The sequence below is a fragment of the Thamnophis elegans genome, chromosome 6, assembly GCF_009769535.1.
Source record: "Thamnophis elegans isolate rThaEle1 chromosome 6, rThaEle1.pri, whole genome shotgun sequence".
NCBI lineage: Eukaryota > Metazoa > Chordata > Lepidosauria > Squamata > Colubridae > Thamnophis > Thamnophis elegans.
The window spans coordinates 62,615,167-62,632,446 of NC_045546.1; the positions used below are offsets into that span (position 1 = coordinate 62,615,167).

The 17,280-nt window shown below is 40.0% G+C and overlaps 1 protein-coding gene across 4 annotated transcripts in view; it reads left to right on the plus strand.

The window, feature by feature from the left end:
- RPGR (retinitis pigmentosa GTPase regulator) overlaps window positions 1-17,280 on the plus strand; it is a 125,572-nt gene that overhangs the window by 74,407 nt on the left and 33,885 nt on the right. For all 4 annotated transcript variants that reach the window (XM_032219492.1, XM_032219493.1, XM_032219495.1 and 1 more), the window contains one exon: window positions 8,262-8,353. In XM_032219492.1, the coding sequence (XP_032075383.1) occupies window positions 8,262-8,353 (92 nt within the window). The remainder of the gene's footprint in view (window positions 1-8,261; window positions 8,354-17,280) is intronic.

Consider the following 17,280-nt stretch of genomic DNA (forward strand, 5'->3'; position numbering starts at 1 on the left):
CATGCGCAGAAGATGGTGAGAACAACTCCCAATTAACAGTCCTCCTCTACAGATTATTTCCCTCACCCAAATACCATGCCCTCCCTCCCCGTTTCAATGACAGCCGAAAATCAAGCAGCAAAACAGAGGCTGACAATGTGCTTCCATCCATGAATTTGGTACTTTTGCTTCTAGCAATAGTTCATTGAATTCTTCCAACATTGGTATACTTTAAGTGTTTTGTAAGTCTTTGTAGAGTTCTGCTGGTAGACCATCTGGACGCAGTGTTTTGCCATTCTTTTGTCTCTTAATTGCTTCTGTTAATTCCATCATTGTTATGCATTCATCTAACATAGCTTTCACTGTTTCAGGTACTTTAAGTAATTCTGCTTTTCTAAATATTATTTTATTTTATCTTTTGAAATTGTCTCTTGATCATATATGTAGTTTTTCATAGTAATTTTTATCATCATTTTGATGGTGAAGAGTTCCTTCATCATCCCTTAATTGGTGTATCAATTTCTTTTCTTTCTCCTTTTTCAATTTATATGCCAACCATCTTCCAGGTATATTTGCATTTTCAAAGAAGTTTTGTTTAGCACTTTTAATTTTTTGTACTAATTCTTCTTTATCTATTAAATTCAACTTATGTCTTTTTTAAATTCCATTTGATTTTTTAAATTCTTTTTTTGTGTGTGTGGTTCTTTTTGTAGTTCTATCTCTAGTCTCTTATATTCTTCTTCTAATGTCTTTTGATTTTGTCTCTTCTTTTTATTTTTCTTTCCGATATATGTTATAGAAATCCTCTAATATATGCCTTAGCTATGTCCCATACATTTTGAATGAGGTCTCTTCTTTTCTGTTCTCTTTAAAGAAAAAGTTCAATTCTCTTTCCATAAATTGGGTAAATTCCTTTTCTTTTAATATTGATTGATTCAACATCCATCTTGATTTCCTTTTTCCTTAGGATGCATCTCTTGCCATTCATCTTCCTTTTGATTGCTATTTGGTGCGTATATTGCTACTAAAGGTATCTGTTTGTAATTCATTGTTATCTCCACCATCAAAATCCTTCCTCATCCATAAAAAAATTGTTTGACATTTATTGTTTCTTTTCCATAAAAAGCTATTCCTCTCTTCTTTTGTTGTGATAAAGAAGTATATAAATTCCCAATTTTAGCATATTCCAATATTTTTTGTGTTGTTTTTTATTATGAACTTCTTGCAAACAAATTATATCCAACTTTAATTTTTCTAATTTACTGAAAGTCCTTTTCCTTTTTATTGCAAAGTTCAATCCATTTATATTACTTAATAGTAATTTTATTCTTCTTTCATAATTTTACTTATAAATGGGTTTTGTTGTTCTAGTCGCTCTTATCTCTCAGTTCTTTTGCCTTTGTTCCTTCTCTTTTTGCTGTTTCCTCCAGATCTCTTTTCTCTTCTTTTTGTTGTGTATTTCTCTCTCCTGTAGCTTTCTCTTGTCATCTGTCCTCTTTTCCCTCTCTTAACCTCATTTCCTCTTGTGGTCCAAAATAGTGCTCATAAAATTGTTCTGCTTTTTCTATAGAATCCAATCTATGTCTTTGCTCCATCCAGATCACCAATATTCCCTCTGGTATCAGCCATCTAAAATTCACTCCATTTTTAATTAGCTGTTTTTAATCAGAAATTGATATTCCTTCTTTATTTCTCTAACTCTTCTCAGAGTCTGTTTTAAAACTACTATTTCTTTCCCTTTGTATTTTAAAGGATCATCTCTCGCTGTTTGTAGAATCTCTGTTTTTATTGCTTTTTTAGTGAATTTCACATGTACCTCTCTAGGAAGTCTATTTCTTGTCACCTATCTGGTATGAATTTTAAATATTTCATCAATCTTGGCAAGAACTTTTTTTTGTTACCTCTAGGGCATCTTCTGGCAGCTCTGCTAATATCTCTGCTAGGTTTTCTCCCTTTTCTTCCTCAATATTCTGAAACTGCAAGAAATAGTTAGCCCTGTCCATCTCAAGTGATACTATTGTTCTTTCTTTATTTTTATCTGCCAAGGTAAGTCTGTAATCAACTTCTGCCACTCTTTTTTCTATTTGTTCAGCTTTCTCTTCTACTTTCTGGATGCGTTGTTTACTATTCACCATCATTTGCTGAAAATTCTCTATTTTATCCTCTACTTTCCCTAGTAGAGTTCATTTTCTCTTGCTGTAACATGCCATCCATTGACCTCTGACCTGCTGATGATGATGCTGAAGATGGTGCAGATGGCGTTTTCCTCATTTTGAGATGTAGTGATACTTGTAATCCACAAAACATAGAGGATAGAGCTGTTAGTTGTAATCCAAGGGAAAGGCAAAAGTATAAATTGTAATCCAAAAGTTATCAGACTTTTATTCCCATCATTCTTTTTGTTATTCTTCAGGTTCTTCAAAACCTAATCCTTTCTTATCATGAAAAAATAATGTTGGTAAATTGTAATCTGCATAGGCCCACCAAACCCCAGAATTCATCCACCAGTTGTTATATCCACAGAGAGGGCATTCACACACACACAAAAAAAACGTAAAAGAAAGGGAAGTATTTTGCTGTTTTCAGCTTCTACTTCACTTTATCTGTTTAGTTTCTGCTTAAGTTCCAAGAGCTGCACTGTTTAAAAATAGAAGATCTCAGTGTTTCACTCTCAGCTATTCAGCATAAACAACTTAAAGTGTGAGAGTTATTTGTCTAGCAGTCAGTCTTTATCTTCAGTTTCTCAAGGTTATATTTTTTCCCTTTTTTTCACTTGCACCTCCCAGCTTTCACTTCTGCCTGCAGGTGGCACTATTGCTCTACTTATCTCTTTTTTGTTCTTCTTTTGTATATTATACTCCAATCCAAATTTTATAAAAAGAAAAGATTTGTATGTCCAAGTTTTGTAGTATCCAAACGCTTCTTAATAAATTATTATTATATTTTAGTTCCCTAGTCCAGCTTTCCTAGTTGTAAAGTTTTTTTCCACTCTTTAAAAACGTTATTTGACTTTACTTCCTGTACTAAAAATGGCTCTTAGGCTTTACTCACTGCTTTTCTTGGGAGGTGGAAGAAAAACAGTTCCACCTCCTCCTTTTTAGGTCCCACTTTCACCAGATATTTTCCAGGGGGCTCTTTCTTCCATGAAAATTAAAAGTTAAGAGTCTCTCACCAGATCGATTCCACTATTCTTCAATCTTCCACACTTTCTTATCTGGTGGCTGTCACAGCTTTGGTCTGGCACACAATGGCCGTCTTTTCCTTCCTGTCGAGTTTGAGAGCCTTCACCAGCTTTGTGGTTCCCTGAGATCAATGGAGTGTGCTCTCTTTATTCATCACCCTTCCGAGGTGAATTAGGTCCATCCAGACCTCCCGGCAGTTCAGATTTTGGCATGATCCCATGGAGCCCCGTGAGATGTGTTATGTCACCGCGACATTAGCCATGCCCTGGGCAGGATAAAATCTTGAAGTGAATAATGGGTCTGCTTATTTGTGGGACAACCTCTACCAAAGCATCACTAGGTCAGAATGAATGAGCACTTCCAGTCCCTTTACTTAAATATTGACATCTAGTGTGACCTTGGAGGCATACCTTCTCCATAGCTTCCTCTGCGCTTTGATCTGGAGGGCTTCTATTCTTATGGCCTTTTGCAAGACCAGGAAGACCTGATTCCCCATGAATTGGGTTAAGATGGGAGTGAATCTAGCAAATGTGTCTATCGAGAGAATATTGCATCTCAGAGATTTATGTTGTTTGCATAATGGTAGTAATTTCTAGTACCACATCAAGGTTTATGTCAAGGTACCAAGGATTTAATAGCTGCCAGCTGATGAAAGGTTGTAAGCTGTCATTTGTAGTCTGATGCAATGGGGAGGACTCATTGTATGGGGAGTGTCTATATAGGTGATTATTAGAGGGCTTTTCTCTCTTTCATTGTGTATTTCATTTTCTCTCCTTGTATCCTATCTGTGTGGTAAGGGATTTTTATCTCTGCACGTATATGTCTGTATATTTCTGTATATATAAATTACTGTTAATTATCTTAAGGCTCTATGTGCTGTGTTATTGCTCCTGGGGTTTATCTCATAATACTAGTCACGCTGCTAAAACACTGACAGGTTATGGGCCCAGTCCAGAGAGAGAGCCAAAGTGACTAGAAAGCTTAGAGAGAAGAGTAACCCAATGTGCGTTTGCAGTAAGTGGTTTAAATAGTGATTAGCAGGCAGTATGGCCTTCGGCATAATGGGAGGAGGTTTCTTGGTGTCTCGGCTGAATGAGACAAATTACCTCTCCTGGAATGTGAAGATGGAGGGGGGGGGGGAGTTGTGGATGATTGTTACTAATCCGCTAGCAGTCCTGGATGATGGGGATCAGGTGAAAAATGAAAAGGCTCTAGCCAGCATAATTCTTGCTCTAGCCAGTTGCTACATGTGAGCGGTCTCCAGTCTGCGAAAGATTGCTAGGAGGCATTGCACAGTTGTGTATGTGAGAGAGACTGCAGGAGTAAGGTATTGCTGACTAAGAAACTGTATAAGACACAGCTGAAGCCAGCAGAGTATATGTCCACACATTTGCAGGATATGAGAAGGACATTCCTTGAGTTGGAAGAAAGGAGAATGACTTTTACTGAAGCACACAAGGTGTATTTGGTGCTTAGTTCCTTGGACAGTTCATGGAACGTTCTTGTGACTAGTCTAGAGTCCATGCAAGAATAGGATTTAACCATGGCATATTTAACTGGTTGGTTGTTGGAGAAGGAGCAGAAATGGCTAGAGAGGAGACCTGGAAAGGGAGGCGAGAGCGTTCAGCACAGACCAGCATCTGCAACAGTCCAGGATGCCAGCAGAGCAACTGAAAGAGTTAACTTTGTGAAGAGATGCTACATGTGTGGTTCTACTGAGCATCTCCAGAGATGCTGTCCTGAGAGGAGGAACAGAGGAACAACTAGACAAGGGCATGGATCTAAGCAGCAAATGTGGAACGGTTCTCCAGTGTTGTTTTTCTTGATTTGAAACCAGCAAGAAAAATGTGGGTTAGTCTGGCTGATGGACAGAGAGCTGCTGTAAAAGGGGAAAGTAATGTGTATGTACCAGAAATAGATGCTACATTGTATAATGTGTTATATGCACCTGCTTTAGAGCACAATTTTGAGTATATCCATGTTAGACAGGCAGGGTTATGAAATAGTATTTGCTGGGGGACTATATACCATTAAGAAAAATGGACAGGTATGTGCCCAAGGGGTTAAAAAGGATGGTCTGTATGTTGTGGGAATGCAAGAACATAATTGTGCATGTGTACTTAAGAATACTCCTACGCATGACAACTGTATGCACCTTTTACATAGAAGATTGGGGCATGCAAGTTTTGATGTATTGAAAAAAAATGCCTGATATAGCTGAGGGACTGAAGTTAAATAAATGTAATGTATATTTGGATTATACTAGGGGTAAGGAAGCAAAAGCCAAAATGTATCCTGTAAGTAAGAAAAGTGCAAAAACTACAAACAGGGTATTACAATTAGTTCATGCTAATTTGGTTGGTCCTATAGCACCCTCTTTAGGAGGAGCGAGATATGCCTTAATCTTAGCAGATGATTACAGTAGATATGGGTATTGTTATTTACTGAAAGATAAGACTGAAGTACTGCAACAATTAAAAAAAAATGGGTAACACCAGTGACGTGCGGTGAGGTTGATACCTGGTGAGGCTCAGCAGGGCAGCGGTCGGCCTCGGCGGGGGGGGAATTTGCATCGCGGGAGCAACCAAGCGCCCGGGTCTGCAGCAAAGGGGCTTGGTGGCTCCCGCGATGCAAAGTGCCCCGCTGCCCCCCCGCCCGCTGTCCCGGCCTGCGTCCGCTGCTTCTCCAAGCTCCACCGCTGGAAGTCCCGGATCGCCTCTGGGGGAAGGCTGAGTGAAAAACGGAGCGAAGCTTCTCTGCGGCCTCCCGGCGCTGCCCAGAGGCTCTTGCAGGAGCACGTTTCAGCGGCCGGCGGCCTGGAGCGGCCCCGGCTGTGAGACAAGGGAGCACTTAAAGTAGCCACTGCCGCTGCCGCCACCAGCGCCCCGCCGGGCGAAGGAGCGGTGGTGGCGGCGGCGGCAGCGGCTGCTTTAAGTGCTCCCTTGTCTCACAGCCGGGGCCACTCCAGGCCGCCGGCCGCTGACACGTGCTCCTGCAAGAGCCTCTGCGCAGCGCCGGGAGGCCGCAGAGAAGCTTCGCTCCGCTTCTCACCCAGCCTTCCCCCAGAGGCGATCCGGGACTTCCAGCGGCGGAGCCTGGAGAAGCAGGCCGGGGCAGCGGGCGGCAGCATCGGGGATGGTGGGGCACTTTGCAGCGCGGGAGCCGCCAAGCGCCCAGGTCTGCAGCAAAGAGGCAGCCTCCTCCTTCTCGCCCACTCCTCTCTCCTCTGAAGCACGCCCCGCCCAACGTAAGCGTGCTCAAGAAGACACGATTGGCTGCTTCCAAATCAGGAGGCGGGAGAATTAGTGCCTCTTTTCCATCTGAACTTCTTTGCCTTTTAACTCTTTATTAACTTTTGGAAGGCGAAAAATTTCTTATGGAAAAGAGGCCCCGAGTTCTCTCGCCTCCTGCTTTGGTTAACACTAAGCAGACACCAAGCCACTGTGACCTGGAATCTGGTAGCAACTATCTTGGCTTTAATTATTTAAAAAAATATATTTAAATTTCTTTCTTTTTCCTGAGGAGACTGGTGAGGCTCCGCCTCCCTTGCCTCTAGTGACTGCACGTCCCTGGGTAACACTCATAGAATGACAGCATGAATGTAAGGTGTGGCAGTTGCAAACAGACAGTGGAACAGAGTTTATGTCTGAGAGGTTTCAAAGGTGGTTAAGTCTAGGCATACAGCATAGAAAAATGAATCCGTATTTGCCTGCTGAGAACGGGGTGGCTGAAAGAAGAAACAGTGTATTACAGACCATGAAAGATGCAGTGCTTGTTGATGTGGTCATGAGTAAAGCTTACTGGGGAGAAGCCATAAAGACAGTGAATTATATAGTTAATAGAATATGGAGTGAGGCAATACAGGAAATGCCATATTTCCTGATGCATGAAAAAAAAACCATTTTAATACATTTTAGAACATTTGGTAGCTATGCCTGGGTACATATTCCAAAAGCTACAAGGAGAAAAGGTCAGAGAAAGGCCAGAAAGCTTCGGTTTGTTGGGTATGAGCCAGGAACAAAGGGGTACAGGTTTACAGATGGTACTAAGCGAGTAGTGATCTCCAGATCTGCTAATTTTGCAGAATAGAACAACTGGAATAGGATACATGCAAATCATGATGTGTTCCTTTCAATAAGGAGTTCTAATCTGTCGGAAGATGAGACCAAGTCAGATAGAGATGTAGAAGAGGATAGAATTTTGATAAAATGTGAAAGCACAGATGACATAGATGTAAAAGAGGAAGAAACAGTGACACAGGAACACACAATACCAAGACAATCTGAGAGGGGTAACAAAGGTGTACCTCCTGAACAGTTTACTGTAAGTGAGATCAGAGCATACAGCGTTAGGTATGAACATCAACAGTACCAGGAAATGTTGGTAATACCCAAGGTATTATGTAAATGTGAAAGAAGTAAATGTAAATGTTAATGTAATGTAATGTAAACATGTAGACATACTGTAATGTGAGAGAAACTGTAAAGGAGAAACTGTTATATGAAATATAGTAACAAAACCTGTGTGTGTAGGAAAAGTATAAAGTATATGTAAAAGCATTTGGGTTATCAACTGTACAGGTTTAAATGGGAAGAGTGTCAAGGTACCAAGGATTTAATAGCTGCCAGCTGATGAAGGATTGTAAACTGTAATTTGTAGGGTGATGCAATGGGGAGGACTCATTGCATGAGTGGGGGTGTCTAAATATATAGGTGATTATTAGAGTGCTTTCTCTCTCTCTCTCTCTCTTTCTCTCTCTCTCTCTCATCGTGTATCTCATTTTCTCTCCTTGTGTCTGAGCTGTTTGGTAAGGGATTTTTATCTCTGCGTGTATATGTCTGCATATGTCTGTATATATAAACCACTGTTAATTGTCTTAAGGCTCTGTATGCTGTGTTATTGCTCCTGGGGTTTATCTTATAATATTAGTCACACTGCTAAAACTCTGACAGTTTATGAAAGAAAATTTCATTGTATTTTATTGTCTCTCTTTATTTGCATATTGAGACAAAAAGGTTTCTCCTGTTGTATTAACTATTAACAGGACAAATTCTTTTTCTCCCCAAAGGGTCAAAGTGTATGATATATTTTGTTTTAAAGGAGATAAGAAAGAAGAGAACAGTGATACAGAGAATGATTCAGATGAAAATGAAGAAAGAACCCTTGGTGATACTACAGATGTCCTAAATATGGTAATGTATTTACTAGTGAATGGTTGAAGAGGTCTGCAGGAAACCCTGGAGATACACAAAATAGGAAAATGCTTTATTTGAATTGTAACAGAACCATTGTGTGCCAGATTTTCTTTCTAACTATACTGGGTCAACTACAGTTCAACAGAAAAAAACGTGGAATGCTTTGACAGTTCCAAATATTGAATAGCACAAAACATGACCAAGGTAATTTAAAGTTAAATTTAAAACTAATTAAACTGATAGATATTCTTACAGATTGAAAATAGGAGGCATTGTAATGCTTTGTTTAGGTGTGCCTACTTTTCCAAGAAAGAAGTATTAAGCTGGAAAAATAATCAGAAATGGGATTTCTCCAGGGGTTCAAGCCAGGAACAGTTTTACCACTTGATTCACAAGATTTTGTAAGTGATAGTGCCTTATAATAATAGTTACAAAATTCCAGATATGCACACCTGAACTAAAATGTAGCCGGTCTCTGACCTAGATTGGTAGCAATGTTTATTTTATATCAGGAAAAAAGACATTTTTAAAAAGAGATGTGAAAATTTGCTGCTTAAAATTCAGAATTTCCTGACTTCTGGTGGTGACATCACAGCAGTGCTATGGAAAGATAATGGTCTTCATTCCTAGACCCCAAATATTTTACATTTGGGGACCCCTCGGCGGTGCAGCGAGCCTGAAGAGCTAAGCGGAATAGAGGGGAAGGCTGGAGGGCAGCGAGGTGAAAGGCGATCACCCACTGCAACGAAGGAAATCCCTGCCAACCCAACACAAAAGTGTCTGTCATTGTGTTACGGCGGACCCGAGGCCGTGGCAGGCCAGAGAGATTGAGGAAGAGATTGTGGCATTTATTTGGTCAAAATCCCAGAACTGCAATGATGATAATTGACTGTAAAAGTAAGTTATTCAGAAAAGAAGATAACTCCAGCTGAGAGGGGATTTCCCTGAAGAATGAGTGGCAACCCCACAGGAGGAGCAGTGATTCAGCATACTGAAGTTACCGTAAAAAGTGAATAGAGCAGAAAGGACAAAAAATCTTAAGACAGATCAACAGGAGAAGGAATTGGAGGAGTGGAGAGAGATTCGGTGAGCCTGAGCAACAGGAGAAAAGTGAGAAGGGTGAGGAATGGTGAGTGTGGGCTTTGGCGAACCATGGTGGTGAGAGGGAACGGAGCAGACGAGTATCAGAGATGGAGGTTGGAGGAAGAAATCGACGTTCCAAAACGATGGCTAGAGAGACAAGAGATGCATAGAGATCAAAAGTAAAGCAAGAAAGAGAAATAAAATACTGAATGCTTTACGGAAAAAGAATTGTGATCCGACATGCCTGCAAGAAGTACATATAGTGAACCACCAGCAAAATGTGTTGTATTACCCCCGGCTGGGTATAATGCATACAAGTTTAGCAGATGAAAAAAAAGGGGGCATTGTGCTGTATGTTAAAGATCATATCGATTCTAAATTGGTGTATACTGATGGGGAGGGGAGACTTTTAATGGTTGAATTGAAATTTGGTCGATATAAAATTTTGCTGGTGGTCATATACGCACCGAATGACAACCAAAGTACCTTCTTTAGAAAGTTGCATCTAAAAATTGCAGAGTTAGGCTATGACCACATATGTGTGGTGGGTGATTACAACGCTGTGGCAGATAGGACAATGGACTATAACCCAGGAAACATCCAAAAGGGGGGGAAATTAAGAGAAAGGAGGAGAGCTCTCCCCAAAACCTTTGAAGACATGAGGGAGGAATATGAATTAAAGGATGTATGGCATGAACTCCACCCACAGAAACAATTTACTTTCTTTTCACATAGACATCAATCCTGTTCTAGGATCGACATGGCCTGGTTGACACAGAAATTGGGGATTTGATTAAGGAAGCAGCAATCGAGGTTAATACCTGGGCCGATCATAATCCACTCTTATTGGTGTGGAAAGGAGTAAGGCAGGGGAGGAAGAGAAGGTGGATGATGAATACAGAAATAGTGAAAGAACAAGAATTTCAACAAATGTTTAAAAGGGAAATGAGGGTTTTTTTTGAAGAAAATAGGAAGGGAGTAACTCCACAAATACTTTGGAATACGGCCAAGGCTTATATGAGAGGCCTAGCTATTAAATATACAATAGGCACACAGAGGAAAAACTTAGAAGAGAGGGCAAAATGGGTAGCCAAATTGGAAGTGGTAGAAAAAGCCTTGCAACAGGACCCACTACATAATAGGAAAAAAGAAGAAATGGCTAGAATTAAGCACGGGATATCTCTTCTAGACCAGGAGGATGTTGCTCGGAAACTTAGGGGGATTAAGCAAAACTTTTTTGAGCATGCTAACAAACCGGGTCATTGGCTCTCTTATAGACTTCGGAAAGAAAGAGACAGCAGACGTATAGCTCAACTGCAGAATAGTAAAGGGGAATTAGTAGAAACCAAGGGGGAGAAACAGGAAATTATGCAAGGTTTTTTTCAGCAACTATATAGTAGAGAAGAAACTTCTGAGGACCAAAATAAGGAATTTTTAGATAATGCAAATCTACCCAAGATCTCAAGGGGTACTAAACCAAAAGATAACAATAGATGAATTAGAAAAGGCAGTCAAAAAAATGGAAAACAACAAAACTCCTGGCATGGATGGTTTGCCAGTTGAAATCTATAAAACTTTTCTGGAAATCTTAGGACAAGAGATGATAGTAATATTTAATGCTGTCTTGAAGGATTCTATCACACCGAAATCGTGGGCTGAGGCCTATATAGCCTAAAGCTGGAGCTGACCGTACCCAAATTAAAAACTATAGGCCCATTTCACTTTTGAATGTGGATTATAAAATCTTTGCAGCTATACTGGCAGATAGACTTAAATTCTTCCTTAGTAAATTCATACACCCTGATCAGAACGGCTTCCTGCCGTCAAGGCATTTGAAAGATAATGTTAGAATTATTTTGGATGCCTTAGAATATTATGAAGCCCGGCCGGATAAACAAGTGGCCTTTATGTTTCTTGTCACACAAAAGGCTTTTGATCGGGTAAATTGGAAGTTTATGTTGTCACAATTAGAAAATATGAAGTTTGGAGAAAACTTCTTAAATGCAATTCGGGCAATTTATGTACGACAAACTGCGACATTATTGGTAAATGGAGAAGAGGCGGGTGATATTGAGATTGGTAAAGGCACAAGACAAGGATGCCCGTTATCCCCCCTACTGTTTATCCTTACATTAGAACCCGTTCTTAGAATAGTGAGGAGTGATACACAAATTAAAGGGTTACGAGCTAAAGCTCAGAAATTTAAGGTCCAGACTTTTGCCGACGACCTTGTTTTTATTCTGGAGGATCCCATGGTTTCTGGGATACAACTTTTACGTAAAATAGAGGAGTATGGTAGGATAGCGGGGCTATGTATAAATAAGGAGAAGACAAAACTGTTAATTAAGAATATGACTTTGAACCAGAAAAGGAAAGTACAAAGCCTGTTAGGGATTAACATGACCCATAAAATACAATACTTGGGAATTTGGCTCACGGAGAGATGTTCCTCTATCAAGGTAGATAATTATATGAAATTGCTATAACAGGTATCTAAGGATATGACTAATTGGAATGGTAAACAACTGTCTTTGATGGGCAGGATTGCGACAGTTAAGACACATGTATTACCAAAATTTTTGTTTCTGTTTCAAACGGCACCAACTAAATTGGACAAATTTTTTAAAAAATCTTTGGAGACGATAGTGGCTCGATTTATATGGCAAGGCAAGAAAGCATGAATTAAAGCCCAAATGTTGCAAAAACATAAAGAACTGGGAGGCTTCGGAGTACCCAACTGGGAAGCATATTATAATGCAGCAATTATGACATGGGTGAAGGATTGGGTGACGTTGAGTAGAAGGCACCTATTGGCTATAGAGGGACATGACCTCCCCCAGGGATGGCATGCCTCCCTCTGGCAAGAAAGAGACACCCCCCATAGGTACTTCATGGGACATTATATTCGGAAGATTTTGATGGGGATCTGGGAAAAGATGAGGAAAAAATACTATCTTAGGGTTCCGTGCTGGTTGGCACTGTTAGAGGCCTTAACGCATCCCAGTGTATTTAATTGGACAAGAAACATAACATATAAAGACATTATGACAGAAGATGGCAACATGAAAACAAAGATGGAATTAGAGCAGCAGGGCAGGAATCTGGAATGGTGGGAATATTTACAGGTTAGAAACAGGTTTAAAAGCGATAAGGTACAATTTGGGATCTACCCAAATCCTCAGGGGCTAGATAAGATTTTGTTTGGCGGAGATAAGAAAATGTTATCGAAGATTTATGGTAGAATTTTCTACCATATTTGGTGGTCCTGTACTGAGGCCACGAAACACTGGAGAAGGATTCAAAAATGGCTAAAAGAGATTACCGGGGCAAGCCTGGAATGGAAACACGAGAATCTTCTACTAAGCATTAAACCAGAAAACATGAGCAAATCAATATGGCATTTGAGCCTACATATAATTGTGGCCGCAAGAATAACTTATGCACAATCTTGGAAATCTACTACCATACCGTCGGAAGATGCCATAATTAAAAAGATCTCTGAATGTGCAGAAATGGACAGAATGATGGGTTGGCTGAGGGACCAAAGGAGAAACGGAACATTATCTTAGCTGGAACCTATGGTATATGTGGGCGACAAGGAGAACAGCGGGGACTTAAAACGGGGAAAATTAAATAGCAGTTGTTAACAATGGGAACTAATAGTGAACATGGGTATTGTAATAGATCCCTGAACTTTGTAATGAGAAGATGTGGCTTAGAGACTAAACAATGAGGACGGAAAAAAAAGTTGGGCTGTGAACGACTGTCACTGCGGGGGGGGAGGGGGGTTGTATGTTTAAAATTGTATTTGTATTTGTATGTTTTACTCTTTAAAAAAATGTATAACTAATAAAGACTACTTTAAAAAAAAAGTAAAGCAGAGAAGGAGAAGAGGGACTCGGAGTTGAATAAGGAGGAGGAAGAGGATTAAAGAGAATAAAAACAATATAATAGGATATTAATGGAGCAAGGAGGAGCAAGGAGAAACAACTGTCTGGACATTGATTGTAATGCTACCAAGGGATCAGTTATTAATTTATCAAATTAACTAAGAAGATGTAAATAAATATTTATACGTATTTAGCATAAATATAAAGTGGATAAGTAAGTAACCCAGGAACCAACAATCAAAAAATTCACAACTAAATTGTTTATACCTAAAATCGTATTACACCAGTAATTATATAGCTATTTATTTATTTACTTATATCTTTACTCATATTTATATTGAAACTTAAATTTATATCTATATTTATAGTTGTATAGATTGATTAACTGACGTATGAATATCTATGCTTACATCTTTACATATATCTATATTTATATACATACTGATTAATTTATAGATTTATTTTGGCATATATCTTGATTAACTTATATAGTATATATGTATGTGTGTGTGTGTGTGTGTGTGTGTGTGAGATATATATTTATGTGACCTCGCATTCCTACGCAACTGCCGAGATCAAAACTTAATCCCCACATGCTTCCAATTGAAATTCCACTCCAACTCTGCAGCCACCAAACGCATCCTGAAAAGAACAGAATTGGCCCTAATCAGAAATGAACTTCACATAAAAAGATTCCTCCTACACCGAATCAACAAAGATCTCCTCACACTTCACCTCAAACTCAGCAACAAAATCCACCCCGCAGTTTGGGACAAATCCAAACAACTCGCCGCCTGGAGAGCTGAAACAAAGACCACCCTCAAGACAGAAACACACATCAACAAACTCCGAAGACTAAAAGAACGCCAGAAACCAACCCCTCCCCCCTCACAGCCACACATGAAACAAACAGTGCATAACATCTCAGATAGGATCCTCACCAAAGCCGAAACCAATATCCTTTCAAAAGGATTCAACTTTGCAGTTGCCCCCAAATACATCCCAACTGAAACCATTATATGCGGAGTTGAAACCAGCCTGACCAAAATCAACCCTGAAGATGCTAACAGAATCAGACTCGAAATCACCAACATCCTCTGCACCAGCAAGCCACCCAAAAGCAACTTACCCAAAGAAGAACAGACAGCACTACTTAACCTGAAAGAAGACACCAGCATAATAATCCTACCAGCAGACAAGGGCAATGCCACGGTGGTTATGAACACTTCTGACTACCAAACCAAATTAACCAACCTACTCCAAGACTCCACATACAAACCCCTAAACACGGACCCCACCACCTATCTGGAAAAAACCACTAGATCCAAAATAAAAGCCTTCCCCATCAGCGACGAGATCCAGCAAAGAATCATTCCCAGAGAGAAATCATCCAGATGCCCTAAGCTCTATGGTCTCCCCAAGATACACAAAGAAGGAACCACTTAGACCCATAGTCAGCTCCATAGGCTCACCTCTACAAAATCTAGCCAAATTTCTCACCAAACAACTACAGCCCTATGCAGATTCCATCACCTCACATGTAAAAAACTCTTTCCAGTTCATAGAGATCATAAAGAAACAAAACTTACAGCCCAGCGACCTACTCTTGAGCTTCGATGTCGTATCTCTCTTCACCCAAGTGCCAATCAAAGAAGCCTTGACAGCTATCCAAAACAAATATAACCCCCCCAAACACATCCTTGATCTGACCAACCACTGCCTATCCAACACATACTTCATTTATAATGGACAAAAATACAAACAGATAGAAGGAGCACCCATGGGATCACCCCTCTCACCTGTCATTGCCAACCTCTTCATGGAAAACTTTGAAACCCAAGCTCTAGAGAAATCTGATCACAAACCCAAACTCTGGCTCAGATATGTAGACGACACTTTCATAATCTGGCCACATGGGAAAGAACAACTGGACAACTTCCTTATACACCTCAACAGCCTACACCTCAAAATACAGTTCACCATGGAAACAGAAGTAAAGAACCAACTTCCCTTCCTGGATGTCTTAGTCTACAGGAAATCTAATGGCTCCCTAGGACACACCATCTACCAGAAGAAAACACACACTAACCACTACCTGCACGCACTCTCACACCACCACCCAGCCCAGATCAACTCCGTAGCCAAGACACTCATCTCCAGAACAAAACGCTTAGCTGATGAACAACACCTAAAAACCGAACTACACACTCTCACCAACGTACTGACATCCAATGGATTCCAAAGAAATAAGATCACCAACCTAATCCAAAAAGAAACCCCCACTAAAATCCAGGACAGAGAACAAGAAAACGGAAAAGCCCTCCTCCCTTACATAAAAGACACCACAGACAGAATCAGCAAAATCCTCCACAAACACAACATCAAGACAGCATTTTGCACAAACCGAAAAATATCCACCAGCCTAAGAAACCCCAAAGACAAAATTGAGTTAGAAAATCAAGGAGTATATGAAATCCCATGCACCACCTGCCCACCACATACATCGGACAAACCAACAGAAGAATAAGTGCACGCATTGAAGAACACAAAAACGCAATCAGAAAATAGGAACCAACTTCTTCCCTGGTCCAACACCTTAAAGCCACAGGACATAAAATTGACTTTAAAAAGACCAGAACTATTGCCAAGGCTGAACATTTTAACAGCAGAATAATCAGAGAAGCCATCGAGATAGAAAAACGCCCACACAGCATGAACAGATGGGACGATACCTCCCGCCTGCCAGCCATTTGGAAGCCCGCCCTTATTGACAACCGAGTCCCTAACATGAGGAATGACACCAGGTCCACACTCACAATAGCCACACAGGATGTCACCACCAAACATCCACAAAGAAAGCAGACAAAAACCCACACTGAGGATGAGGCACGACCAAGGACCAGAAGCCAGACTGCAACCGCACCATTAGCCACTTTAAACCCCTCCTATCCTTACATGAAACACAAACCCCCAACCAATCAGAACACACCTCCACCCAATCAGAACACAGCCAAGCTCCCACCCAATCAGCTCAAACCCCTACTGGCAGTTATAAGGAAGAAACAGCCAAGATCTCACATTGCTCCTGGAAGCACCAAGCCGAGCAAACAAGCCTGAAGATGACGAATGAGACTTCATCGAAACGTCGCCAAGACACTTCCAATTTTACGCGGGAGAAAACCCAAATAACCAAAGACCTGTATGTATGTATGTATGTATGTATGTATGTATATGTATATGTGTGTGTATGTGTGTGTGTATATATTTATATCTATTGCATGTATATCCTTATCTATAGTTAACCTTAATTATATACTGAATAACTTGATTAGATTAGATTGATTAAGAGCAGAGAGATATATTAATAATATATTAATAGTACTACAAGATACTTGGTAGTATCACGGAGAGGGACAAAAAGATTTATAGGTAAATAGTTGATGGTAATTTGGAAAAGTATTTATAGAATTCTTGGAGAAGAAAGTAAAATCTTGAAAGAAATGACCAGTATTACAACGACAACTCTGAGGACAGGGAAAAAAGCTGCATCAAACCCAATGATGATGATGATGGTCTCTCCATCAATGGTTTCTCCATCAATGATGATGATGGTCTCTCCATCAAACCAACGATCAATCGAAGGAATGCTAACAACAGAGAAGACCAACACAATGTGAAATATGCAAATGATGCAGACCACTTTGTTAATGATCCAGGATACAATGGTAAAGTTACAAGAAACAATGTCAAAAAAGAAAATGAAAAGTGATATTCAAAAAATGGACGATAAAATGGGTTCAGTTCAAGAAGCAATCCAGAAAAATGAACAAAAAATATAATCAGTGGAAACCAAAATGGAACAAACTGAAAAAAAAAACCTGGAATTGGTCGACCAAAAGATGATTGCTCTGAACAAGGACTTAGAGGACTCACTAATCCATTTAGAAATGG